This window comes from Stylophora pistillata, chromosome 4 (assembly GCF_964205215.1).
Source record: "Stylophora pistillata chromosome 4, jaStyPist1.2, whole genome shotgun sequence".
NCBI lineage: Eukaryota > Metazoa > Cnidaria > Anthozoa > Scleractinia > Pocilloporidae > Stylophora > Stylophora pistillata.
In genome coordinates this window covers 30,011,758-30,024,056 of record NC_142522.1, presented here as the reverse complement: position 1 = coordinate 30,024,056, position 12,299 = coordinate 30,011,758, and the positions used below count along the sequence as shown (strand labels likewise).

The window sequence follows — 12,299 nt, the reverse complement described above, 5'->3', positions numbered from 1 at the left end:
GAAAAATTCTCAAACTCGCAAATCAGCTGTCTTGGTTGGAAACATTTACACTACATGAAAACCTCTCTCAATGAATCATCATTATTCATATCCTCTTAAGGAATGTAATTTTACTTGTTATTATCCAACTTCACTCCGTACAAATAACGCCATAAAGAGTTCAAACAACGCCATAAAGAGTACAAATAACGCTATAAACGAGTACAAATAACGCCATAAACAAGTACAAATACACGCGATATTTGTACTCCAGAGCACCGGTTAGACAGGTTTTCTCGCATCGCGCAAGCGAAGAATTGGATTGAAGCTACGAAAAAAATCGTACTTCTCTTTATCTACAAATTCACTTTAAAATAGTTTCTGTCGTAAAAAGACATCTTTTAGCGCTGGTAAAAAATATTGTCATCTTGTGCTAGATGAGTTTGGTTTTTTTCTCGCTCTTTAATATGCGCTCGCTTCAGTTTTTGTCCTTCGTACAATAAATAAGTGAACTGACTGTGACCATCGTTTAGGTTGTACAACGTTACACGTGAAAACTGAAAAGCACTCATCAGGCGATTTTTTAAGAATTGAAAACAGGGCTATTCTACTGAAGTAAAAAAAAAATTCCTTTTCCTTACTAGAAGGATGACAGAGAACAAAATAGTTCAAATAATACCTGTTAGTCAAAGTTACACGCACGCCTCAGATTTCGCCGTGCGTGTCCGCAACAATAAACAACGGAACTCGACTAGTTTTTCTTTACTAGAAAAAAGTCGTACATTCCTCTTTGAGTGTCGCGAGCTTGACCCAAAACACGCTCCCGTTCTGCAAAGACGAGCTGCATTCACAAGCTGTGCATACCTAACAAAGATACTTTGACAGAGGTTTGACACTAAGACAGTTTTCAGGTAAGAGATTTACCTAAGACTGAGCCAGACTATTTTTCCAGGCTCGAAGAAGGAAATATCGCTCATTCTTCGCCTCGCTTGCTTAATTTTAACCAAACAGTTAAATCGTACCGAGTTTGCTATGTGAAACTTTCAAAAAATTGTTTTAAAACGATCGTTCCAACTTGTCTTAAAATAAACTATGAACAAGACCTGTTTTTCGTTTCAAAGAAAAACATCACAACCTCTTCATCCTTCCACGCGCTTGACAAAAATATGCACTCCTAACTGAGCCAGTCCCCAATCGGCTCGTGGTATTCTATTCCTGATCGCCACTCAGTATTCAATTACATTCAAAGAAAAGCGGACGTGACTCTTACAATGTTGCGCAACGTTTTATATTTATAAAGGTTTGTATGGGATGTTATCGGTTTGCCTTAAAAGAGAGAAAAATGTCTTGTTTTGAAATAAAATGGACTTACCTTTGTTGATTACCAGCGTCTCAGGCCATTTTGAAGCGTTTTTGGCGAGTTAGCGCTATTTTGGTGTTAACTCGCCGAAAACGCTTCAAAATGGCCTGAGACATTTTTTCTCTCGTTTAAGGCAAACTGATAACATCCCATACAAACCTTTATAAATATAAAACGTTGCGCAACACTGTAAGTGTCACGTCCGCTTTTCTAGTAGTGGGCTTGGGCTGCCTGTGCAGCAATACATCAATAAAGAAACATTGAATGAGATAACGTACAATGTAATACGAATGACCTACCACCAAGGCGGTGTCCAGTGGGCCCCTCAATACACGATGCACATCAGGACGATTTAAGTCTTTATTTTCCTAAGCGTTTCACATTAGAGGATTGGCCAGATGTACGTGATCCGGGTGATATTTTTAATTGAGAGTTTTTTCGTAGGCCACGCAGATACAAAGCCGTCAAAATAATCTGAGGTAAGTAGATCAAAAGCGTCTTATAAAAACGCGTCAAATGGCCGGAAATGCATCCGTGTTTACTACGTATCCGCAAGAGTGATGTCTTTACTTCACTTCTCGATTTGAAGAACAATAAATTCTTGAAAGCTTGTTTTTGTACACTTGGTAGCAAAAAGCTCTCAACGAAATACAGCTTACGTAAAATTTAATAATAGTGAAGAAAATGAGTAAGTGTCTCTTTAAAAGTTTGCCAAACTTTAAATAATCTTGCTTCGTTTAAGTTAATTAAAAACCAATAACGACTTCGTTTACAATAACAATAAAATCTGACCGTCTCCTAAAAACGTGTCAAATAGCTGGAAATGCGTTCGTGTTTATTACGTATCAAGAGTGATGCCTTTTACTTCACTTCTCGGTTTGAAGAAGAATAAATTCTTGAAAGCTTGTTATTGTATTGGTAATCAATTACGTTCAACACCAATACATCAATAAAGAAACATTGAACGAGATAACGTACAATGTAATACGAATGACTTACCACCAAGGCGGTGTCCAGTGGGCCCCTCAATACACGATGCACATCAGGACGATTTAAGTCTTTATTCTCCTAAGTGTTTCACCTTAACCGATTGGCCAGATGTACGTGATCCGGGTGATATTTTTAATTGAGGTTTTTCGTAGGTCAAGCAGATACAAAGCCTTAAAAGAAATCGGAGGTAAGTGGATCAAAAAATGTCTCATAAAAGCACATCAAATGGCAGGATATGCATTCGTGTTTACTAAGTATCAAGTGATGTCTTTTACTTCACCTCTCTATTTGAAGAAAAATAGATTCTTGAAAGCTTGTTATTGTACACTTAGTAACAAAAAGCTCTAAACGAAATATAGCTTACGCAAAATTTAATAATAATGAAGGAAATGGGTAAATGTCTTCTTTAAAAGTTTAAGCTAATTAGAAACCAATAACATATGACTTCGTTTATAATGATAAAATCTGACCAAAATCATTTGACATTTTTTTTTTATATGTAAAATAATTGGCGAAGACGTTGAGAATACTTCTATAGCACTATAACTGCTCTCTGAAGGGTGAACATATAAGTAAGGTGTACATGTAGATATCTGAAATAACAAAGGCCCTTTAGAATTATTTTGCTTGAATGCAATGTACATAAAAAATTTTGCGTTTACCACATTAAACGGAACAATTTTTTTTCCTGCATGTAAATTTTTGGGACACACATGGTCACTGTAGAAACTGTCTTTGTTCACAAGACAGGTTAACAGAATACATTACAACCACACAGAAACTACCCGACGTCACGAACTTCTCAGTAAAATTACAAGGTATCTATTCAACGAGGCAAAGTCATCAATGGCTACGGCGAAGTTCCAACTAAACGTATTAATGTGAGAATGCTAATTTGAGGTGACAACGTAATCATTTGGAAGGCTTTTACTATTTACAGGTGTCATGTTACAAGCAATTCAAAGATAAAGATCGTAATTTAGTCACGTTCGCCTAAAAGCCACACTATGCCTTATAATGGATAAGTATGACGAAAAAATTTTGCATAAAGCGAAGGATGAGCTGAAAGAGGGATTGACCAGCACCACTGAAGGGGAGGAGGGTGGGAAAATTTACAGACGCTGTGGCATCAGTACACTTGCAAGAAGCGAAAGATTTTGCATGCAACGGCGCATAAAAGGTCTTGAGAAATTCCCTAGGGAGTGTGAATAGTTTCTTGAATTGAACCCCGAATAGGTTTGTTCGTCATTAACATTGAATTAGTTTTCCTTCTTGGAGAAGGGTTAAAGATTTCAGGGGCTTCCAGAAGGAGGCTTTGAAGGAAAAATAGGGCTTATCAGGGATAGTGGAGGATGGGAGGGGGTGCTTCTATTCAATTTATTTGAGGAAAGAAAAGGGACTTTGTCACCTAAAGTGATCGTACCACTAACCAAACACTCTTTGACGTTTGAAAACTGTATTTTGATTCCAAACGAATCATTACATTAAACAAAAATGGCGACTGAAACCAAAACCGAAAAACAACACCACGAGGTTTTTGAATTACGTCATTATCACATGATGTCAATCATAGGTACGAAAAGCGTACAAATTGAACTAAAACAATGTAGTTATAATCGCGACAGACATAGTCATAATAAAGTATTAAGTTTGTATCTTTACTAACATGCAGTTTGTGTACTTTTATAAGATATTTAGTACCCCAATTTTGATTCAGCAGCATCTTTCTCAGGAAATATTAAATTTACGTGATTCTGCTCTTTCAGTTTTAGAGTTAATAATTAGTATTTCTTTAAAGTTTCTGTGCAACAAATCAAAACAGACGAACTTAATTGACTAAAGTAATTGTTAGGAGTTACCACCTGAAAAAAAATTGGAAATTTTTTGCAAAATTATTCCTCAATGTATACTTTTATTTATAAAAATGCAAAAATGATAGAAATTACTGATAAAAAAATTGTTCCAAGGTACATCCAGGAACGATAAAACAATATACTACCTAATAATAAGATCGTTCTGTCTACTTTTAAGCTGCATTCAGGTTTGTAAACCTGCTATATGAGCATATTCTACATATTCATCTTATGTTCTCTCACAGGATGATCGATTGGGTGATTTTTGCCATTTTGCCTCTTTTACTCTTAAAAATGGTAACAGGAGAATGGCCTGGGAATAACACAGTCTGGCATTCTTGCTCTCCTTACTGCAACTGTTCTCTGACAGACTACACTATCATGGCCAAATGTGATTTGCAAATGATGGACAAGTGTGAAAATTTTGTTCTTCCCAACAACACGATGGTGTTGTAAGTAAATGTACATTTCATGTCTGAAATAACATTCTTGCCCTTATTGTTTAATATTGGGATTCATTGTCAATTCTATCTGATGCAGAAGTTATATTTTTCATACATTTATGAACACAACCCCTCATATTTATTCTGATCCCTCCCAGAAGCTCTAACCTTCCTTAAATAGAACACTGAATTTGTGATTGACCGCTAGAGCTAAACCGCACCAATCAAAAACTCCGTTCGCTCACATAATATTCCTTCCCCTTCATCATTTTTTTCACTGTCACCTACCCCCTTGGTAAAGAGATATACGCTGTGAGTAGTCACGGACTTCCCTCACTTTTCCATCACATTATAATTAAATCAAGTATTAGATACAATGTATATATGAAGTTCATATATGAACTTATATATATATATATCTCATATATGAAATTCATATATACATTGTATCTGATTTATCATCACGGATTTATCACGAATCAACTTAACGGCCTGCTCCCAGTTGGCTTGTTAGCTCAAATGGTAGAGCGCTGCACTAGTATCGAAGAGGTCAGTGGTTTGAATCCCATACAGGCCTGATTTTTTTCAGGTCTGATTTTCGCTATTGCATAAATAGCGCTCTCTACTGCGAGGATCGTGCATCATACGTAAATCAAGTATTGTTAACAGCATTGCAATTTTTAAATCTAGCGAGATAAGATGGTCTGATCCTTCGAAGACCCTAACCTCAGTTAGGTTTTAATATTAACTATGCTTGGACTTGTTAACATGTTACAATATTTTTCATGACAAATGTTGTTCCTACAAATGGACATAGCATGCCGTGTTCCATACACAGCTCGACGGCAAAAATTTGGTATTTAAATAACTACAAATAACAGCTTTCATAGCCTTCATAACCCATGTGTTTGCTTTTGTCTTCTTCTATCGTTTGCAGGATAAATATGCTTACTATAAATTCAATGATCAAATCACTGTAGAATTTGAGCTAATGGCGTGACACAAATAATAATCAGTTTCTTGTAATTTTTTTTTCTTGTAATCAAGTTTTTCTTGTAATAAAGTTTAATGTCTTTGCGTGGGGCATGGTTGCCCATATTGCCCGAGCCAGAGGCTCATAAATCGCAAGACAACACCCACCCATCCCACCCCAGGGGAGGACATCCATCACACAGTAATCTCGTGCGTGGGAAATTAACGTCTCCAACCCCTAACCCTGCCGGAGACGGGACCTCCATTTATTCGTCCCTATCCGAAAAGACTAGAATATCTAAACCATTTCTTGATGTTATAGAAAGGCAGCATATTCTTCTCAATTATTTTAAGACCTTGGGTTTTGGTCCGGCCGGGGCTCGAACCCTCGACCTCCCGCACGTCAGTCCAGCGCTCTATCGATTGAGCTGAACCAGGAGGCGGTAAAGCTAACCGGGAGGCATGAATAAATTTTTTCGGCACCTTCAGCTTCGAAAATGTAAACTCTGTGGATGTGGGAACGCTTTCATAATTCGTTTAAAGTTAGTTTGAGACTTTTAACAGATGTTGATATCTCAAAATCTCACGTTGAGGTCAGCTGCAGCTTAAAAGAAGCGATTTGGTAAAGTTAATCACCATGCATGAGGTTTGTGAGTCGTTTCACCTCTTAACGCCTTGAAAGTGAGCTTTCTAAATCAATCACAAACCCCTTCTATCTAGCGATTAGAGTTACCTGACAGAAAGAGTAAATTTTATTGTTAACAGTAAAAAATTTCAGGTTTACTAATCAAATAGCATAAATTCTTTGTCCGATGGCGTGACATGAATACTTGACCAAACAAACTTCGATTTACATGTCTGGCTCGGTTGCGAGATCTTTCGGTTTCAAGTTCTTCTCGAATATAACATGCACTCCTGTGTTGACGAATTTTCGTTTGACATCCATATATTAAAAGGTGATCATGCAGGTCTTTCGCGTCCCACAGAACTCAACAAGTCGAATTTTTCCGGTTTTAAACGGACATGACGGGCGCTCACAGCCAGTGTTTCGCCTCTCTTCGCCTTGAATAGGTCATTTTACAGTTGTGTACTTAGTTGCCTAGCCTTTGATTTGGAGTGAAGCTGAAGATGACCTTGTCATGATAGAGACCTGTATCTAGTTAGCATGATAACAAAGTAATTTACATTTGAAAGGCAGCAAGGTTGTGTGCTTGGCAACCAAGCACACAACTGTAAAATGGACTATTTATGCAAGACTTCATATTTAAAAGTAATCTTATCTTCATTCTTTCCATTGAATATACGGGATAATACTGTTGAATTCAGTCCCTTTAACGCGTTTTTCTTAAACATTAAAAGCCGCGAAATTTCCCCTTGGAAGGCAAGCTTTTGTGATAGCACAGGGGGCCCATACAATCTGTTTGTGTTGCAGATTCTTATTTTAGAGTGAATGTATCAGATTTACCGTTTGCCCCACCTATAGCGATATATTGCTGACTATGTATATAAACCAATGAGAAATAAATGTTGAATTACCTTACCCGTGACTCAAAAACGATTTTTTTTTTATCGATTTTGAATGAGTTTGAGTTCGTCGTTAATGTAATACATAAAATTGGACGATGTGAAACTATGACCATTTCAAAATATCTAACGAGGGTGGGGAACCATTGGGATTTTGATTTTCTTCGAGGGCTAGCTCCGGTCCGTTCGGATGGAATTTCGATTGGAAGGTACGTGGAGAATCGTGAATCTTTTGACCTTACTGCTGCGAAGTTTGAAAGCGGAGCGATGCGAATTTCGGGGGAAAAAATCGCTCTGGCGCTTGAACCTTTCAAAACAAGGTTTCCACCCTTGTCTTTCTTTTATGTATTACATTAACGACGAACTCAAATTCATTTCAAATCGCTCAAAAAATCATTTTTGAGGCAAAAGGACGACTATACACCACAGGTAAGGTAATACAACGTTTATTTCTCATTGATTTATATGCATAGTCAGCAATATATCGCTATAGGTGAGGCAAGTGGTAAATCTGGTACATTATGAAATAACAATCGGCTACACCAACAGATTATATGGGCCCCCTGTGGTGATAGTTGTAAGGCTCGCTGCCTCGCGCAGCCGCATTGCTTTGGCGCGTAAATTCTGCAATAGTCTTACATGAGGTCTATACAAAATCGGAAATTAGGTTAGCAACATGCTAATTCAACATCGTTTATTTCTTATTTTTATTTCAGAGATTTGTCCAAAAACAATTTTGTTGAAGTTCCTTCCTGTGTACTGAACAAAAGTAAAAGCATCTCTACCTTGTAAGTATTGTAAAATTGGCAAGAATTCAAGAAACCAGTGAAGAGTTCTCTTTGAATGTTCTTGTGAGTAACTGCTGATTCACACTTTTGATGAGGCTGCTGGTTTTTTTTTTTTTTTTTTTTTTTTGGTGAATTAAGACTTCTGTTAGTTTTACTACTACTACTACTACTACTGCTGCTGCTGCTGCTGCTGCTGCTGCTGCTGCTGCTGCTACTACTACTACTACTACTACCACTACCACTACTACTACTACTACCACTACTACTACTACTTCTACTTCTACTTCTACTACTACTACTACTACTACTACTACTACTATTACTACTACTACAACTACAACTACAACTACAACAACTACATAACCTCTCAGGTTTAAATTTTCTTCTTTGAATATTTTGATTAAAGCTAGCACAACTTAATGCTAAGCACATTTATGGTCAACAGGATTCTCTTAGGAAATAACATTGGTGTCATCGAAGAAGGAACCTTTCCGCTGATGCCAAATCTTCTACGCTTGTGAGTATTGATTTAATATATTTCGGATATCTTTCACTTCCATTCAGTGTTCGTGAGTGCATGCGTTACTTTTAAGCCTGGTGAGACGGTCAGAGAGCGAGCATGCCCAGATTCATCATCCAAGTTTTGTTGGAGGTGATATAATTACGAATGTTTAGGTTCTTAAGAGGCAGCATCATTTAAATAAACAACTGCGAAATCTTGATGCTCATTTCAAAAGATATCGGCTCGCAAATGAGCGCTCTCATGAAGGGAAAATCTCTAATAATCTAACAAGTAATTCTGCAATTGATTGAGTAGATTAGTGGAAAAAATTAACGCAGATTGTACACTGATGCAACTTAATCACAAGTTTGGCATGGTAAAGCCTCTAGAGTTTTCGAGGATGCTCTGAAGTGACAAAGAACGTAAACATTCTTGATTGGACCTAACAAATAACTACCTCAGTAGAAGTTAGTAGAAAAGTTGGATCAAACTCAGGACCAACAGCAGCTATTAAAATCCTAAAATAGTGAGAACCAATGTTGAAAATTTCAATGTTATGATAACTGTATCTCTACCTCTTTGCAGAGACTTGTCTTTTAATGACCTCCGCGAATGGAGAGGAGACATAACTAACACCCTCCCCTCCCTACGGTCAGTAGACCTCACAGGAAACCATATATACTTCCCAGACAATAATCTTTTTGAGGTTCACAAACTCAAAGAGATTAGAGGGATTACATGGAATGTCAATTGCGCCGACTGTACATTGGTTAACACTGAGCTACTGGTCAGCTCAAATGACAGTGACATGGCATGCATAGTGACGCCCGAGGAGTACTTCTTTTCAGGAGAGATTGAATATGGAAGGTCACTCCTCTTCGTAAGACGAGGTTTTTCGCCACAATGCTTATGCGAGTCAGACAGTTGCATCGCGGAAGAAATTTTTATGCCCTATATACTTACACTCAACAAGTTACCGAGAAAGTTATTTTACACTGAGTACATTCTAGGTGCCACTGCAGTTATTTTAAACCTCGTCGTCATGTTCATTTCGTTCGGATGTCGTTCGCTTCGCACGAGCACTTCCTTTCTTTTACTTGGAAATATTGGTGTTTGCGACATCTTTATGGGTGTTTACTCAATCTTAATAGCCAGATACACCGTATACGAATTGATTGTTAACAAGGGCAGCTATTCCGGGATGGACGTATTCGTTAATGATTACTGTACGTTAATGGGAGTCATTTTCACAACAGCTCAAATAGTCTCGGTTTCAAGCTCTCTTTTGGCAACGGTAGAGCGTTACTTATCGATAGTACACTGTATGAAACCGGGAGTGAGGTTGAGAAAGACTACTGCACTAAAGTGCCTGGCAGGGATATGGAGCGTTGCCATCGCCTACTCACTTCTGCCAGTTTTCCGAGTCGGTGGTTTGAGATATCATGGAGAATTCACATGCATGATGCCATTTGTGAACGGGCCTGATCAACAGGACACGTCTGAGGCTGGCCTCACTATTGCTGCTCTGCTTGTTTTGTTTTATGTCATGAGCATTGCTCTGTACATTCACATCTTTTTCTATGTTAAAAAAGCAGGCATCAGTGCCGGTGTAAAGCGAAAGGCTACCTTGGCTAAGAATATTTCAATCATGGTTTTTACAAACTTCATCTTCTTCATATCGCCAATGGTATGCACTTTACTGTTTGTGTACAGGTTTGAACAACTCCAAAAAGCTTTTAAGATAAACACTTTAAGAAGCCTTAAAATTTATTTCATCATGCTCTCCTGGGCTCCGGTTGTGTTTATCAGCCTCAATTCTTGCTTAAACCCTTTCCTGTGCGCATTCAGACATCCAAAATTCCGAAAAGAGGTTAAAAGCTATTTCGAGAAGCTTCAGTGCTCTTTTTTGCGACGATCTCACCACAATTTGCCCCAGGTCTGGACGCTTGCAGCTGCAAAACGACTGGAACTTACCTCAACCGATGCTGTTGTTGGAAATGAAAATGTTAGCTGTGAGACTTACAGATCACTGGAAACTTTAAACTGAATCTGAAGCGGCTGAGGATTTTCCTTATAATTGCCTTAATCATTTTTGGTGACCACTGACCAATGTTTCATTAATTTCACAGGAGTTGATTGTAACAGTTGTGCATCTTATTATTATCTTATTCAGTAACAGGCCTAGAGAGCACTTAGCACATTGATGTCAGTTGATGCTTCCGAAATAAGTTAGTTCATGATAATTAACAATTATTCCACGAGCGCGGGTTGGATATGAGATGATAGATAGCCAACGAGGCGCGTAGCGCCGAGTTGGCTATAATCATCTCATATCCAACAAGCGCGAGTGGAATAATTGTTTTTTTAAAAACGCCCCCAAGAAATTATTATTTTGTAAGAAGAAACAGGATTTTTTAGCTCCCTTTTGATTTTAAGCTGACGCGTACGCTTACCATATTTGTAGATTATGGTATATTGGCTCATATACCATAATGGCTAAGCCAATAAAAAGTCTTGAATTGCATTATCCAATGATCCAGTTTTTAATAATGACAGTTACACGGTAAAGTATGTTTTAATTTCCGGCCATAGTTATTGGGGTCATCCACTTGATTACGATGGGAAACTGTTTTGCCTTCATTCAAACATGATGGAAAGAAAAAATGCATAACAGGTGTTCTTCAAGTCTTAAATACAATGCAGGTAAACACTGAGGGGTAGACTCTATTGCGAGCATCGTTTTGGTGTGAATTGGTAGTTCGCTGGGACAGTGTTCCCGCACGAACATCTGTGTGGGCTGGTGGGAATATAACGACTTTCCAGTTGTTTTTGATATATTTTTTTTATTCTAGAGTAAAGGACTTGAGTTTATCTGTATTATCAGCATAAACTGTTTTACGTCCTTATTTCTGTTTCATGTCTGTATTACAGCTTAAAAGTTGTTGAATAGTCAGTTCTTTTGTTTGCTGGCATATGAATTTGATTTGAGGCATAAAACAATCTTCGCACTGCGCGGCGAATGTTGCCCATCTTCCAGTAATACAACAAGGGATTGACACTCGCGTTCATGAGAGCCAAGGTCTCTGCAATATCCCACAAAATATTTTGGGCTATATTGAAATCTTGAGTAAAGATAAAACGAATAGTGGCGAAAACGCTCAGGAAATAAAAGACAAAAAATAAAACGACAACATACAATATAGTTGCTGCAGATTTCCTTCTTCGGGAGGCTGTCCTGTGCACTTCAGCTTGTAGTTTGTTTTGATTCCAAATCACCATCTGATGTCTCCGTAAAATGCGAAAAATTTCGGCGCAAACTGCGACCAATGCAACGGCGACCACTACTATGACGACCAAGCTAATTGAGGAAACAACCTTGATGCTTAAACCTAATGGCCAAGTGCCCACAACAAGACTCCATAACAAACACGTCACAATGACCACAGCTAACACACGAGGAATTGTGATGTGGACTCCATATCGCAAATGCAAACGAAGAGCGAGCAAGCGTTCCAAACTTACTGCAAGTAAAATCAACATGGAAAGAATTCCAGTGAATATGAGCAAGCCTTCTTTGACAAGCAGCAAGAGGCACAGGAACTCGCCTTGAAGAAGTCGTGCTTTAAAAGCTACGAAAACAGGATGTACAACGCAGCCTACTGTTAGATCAGTTAAAGCCAACGAACATAGGAGTACGTTTGAAGGAGTGTGAAGAGATGGTGTTTTGACGATGGCAGCTATAACGGGCAAGTTTTGTACCGTGGCTGTTAAACAGAATACACAATTCAACACCAGCACTGCCACGTTCGTGGGAAACATGCGAAGTCTTCTTAGGGGGCTATCAATGAGGAACGAGCAGTGAACTGTCTCGTTTTCCATTTTCTAAAG

The 12,299-nt window shown here is 38.2% G+C and overlaps 2 protein-coding genes across 2 annotated transcripts; one reads left to right on the top strand and one right to left on the bottom strand.

The window, feature by feature from the left end:
• The first annotated feature begins 1,698 nt into the window (after positions 1-1,698).
• On the top strand, positions 1,699-10,935 carry LOC111339671 (uncharacterized). The gene is made up of 5 exons (XM_022946377.2): positions 1,699-1,818; positions 2,482-4,634; positions 7,838-7,909; positions 8,355-8,426; positions 8,997-10,935. The coding sequence occupies exons 2-5, from the start codon at positions 4,414-4,416 to the stop codon at positions 10,456-10,458; spliced, it is 1,827 nt and encodes a 608-aa protein (XP_022802112.2). The 5' UTR covers positions 1,699-1,818; positions 2,482-4,413; the 3' UTR covers positions 10,459-10,935.
• Positions 10,936-10,972: 37 nt separating this feature from the next.
• LOC111339675 (uncharacterized) lies at positions 10,973-12,290 on the bottom strand. The gene has a single exon (XM_022946382.2). The coding sequence runs from the start codon at positions 12,288-12,290 to the stop codon at positions 11,337-11,339; it is 954 nt and encodes a 317-aa protein (XP_022802117.2). The 3' UTR covers positions 10,973-11,336.
• Positions 12,291-12,299: the final 9 nt, after the last annotated feature.

Excerpts from the sequence above, each read along its gene's own strand:
- LOC111339671 (XM_022946377.2), top strand. The coding sequence starts at position 4,414 with ATGTTCTCTCACAGGATGATCGATTGGGTGATTTTTGCCATTTTGCCT. Across the intron at positions 4,635-7,837 it reads CCCAACAACACGATGGTGTT|AGATTTGTCCAAAAACAATT; the intron begins GTAAGTAAATGT and ends TTTTTATTTCAG. Across the intron at positions 8,427-8,996 it reads ATGCCAAATCTTCTACGCTT|AGACTTGTCTTTTAATGACC; the intron begins GTGAGTATTGAT and ends ACCTCTTTGCAG.
- LOC111339675 (XM_022946382.2), bottom strand. The coding sequence starts at position 12,290 with ATGGAAAACGAGACAGTTCACTGCTCGTTCCTCATTGATAGCCCCCTA.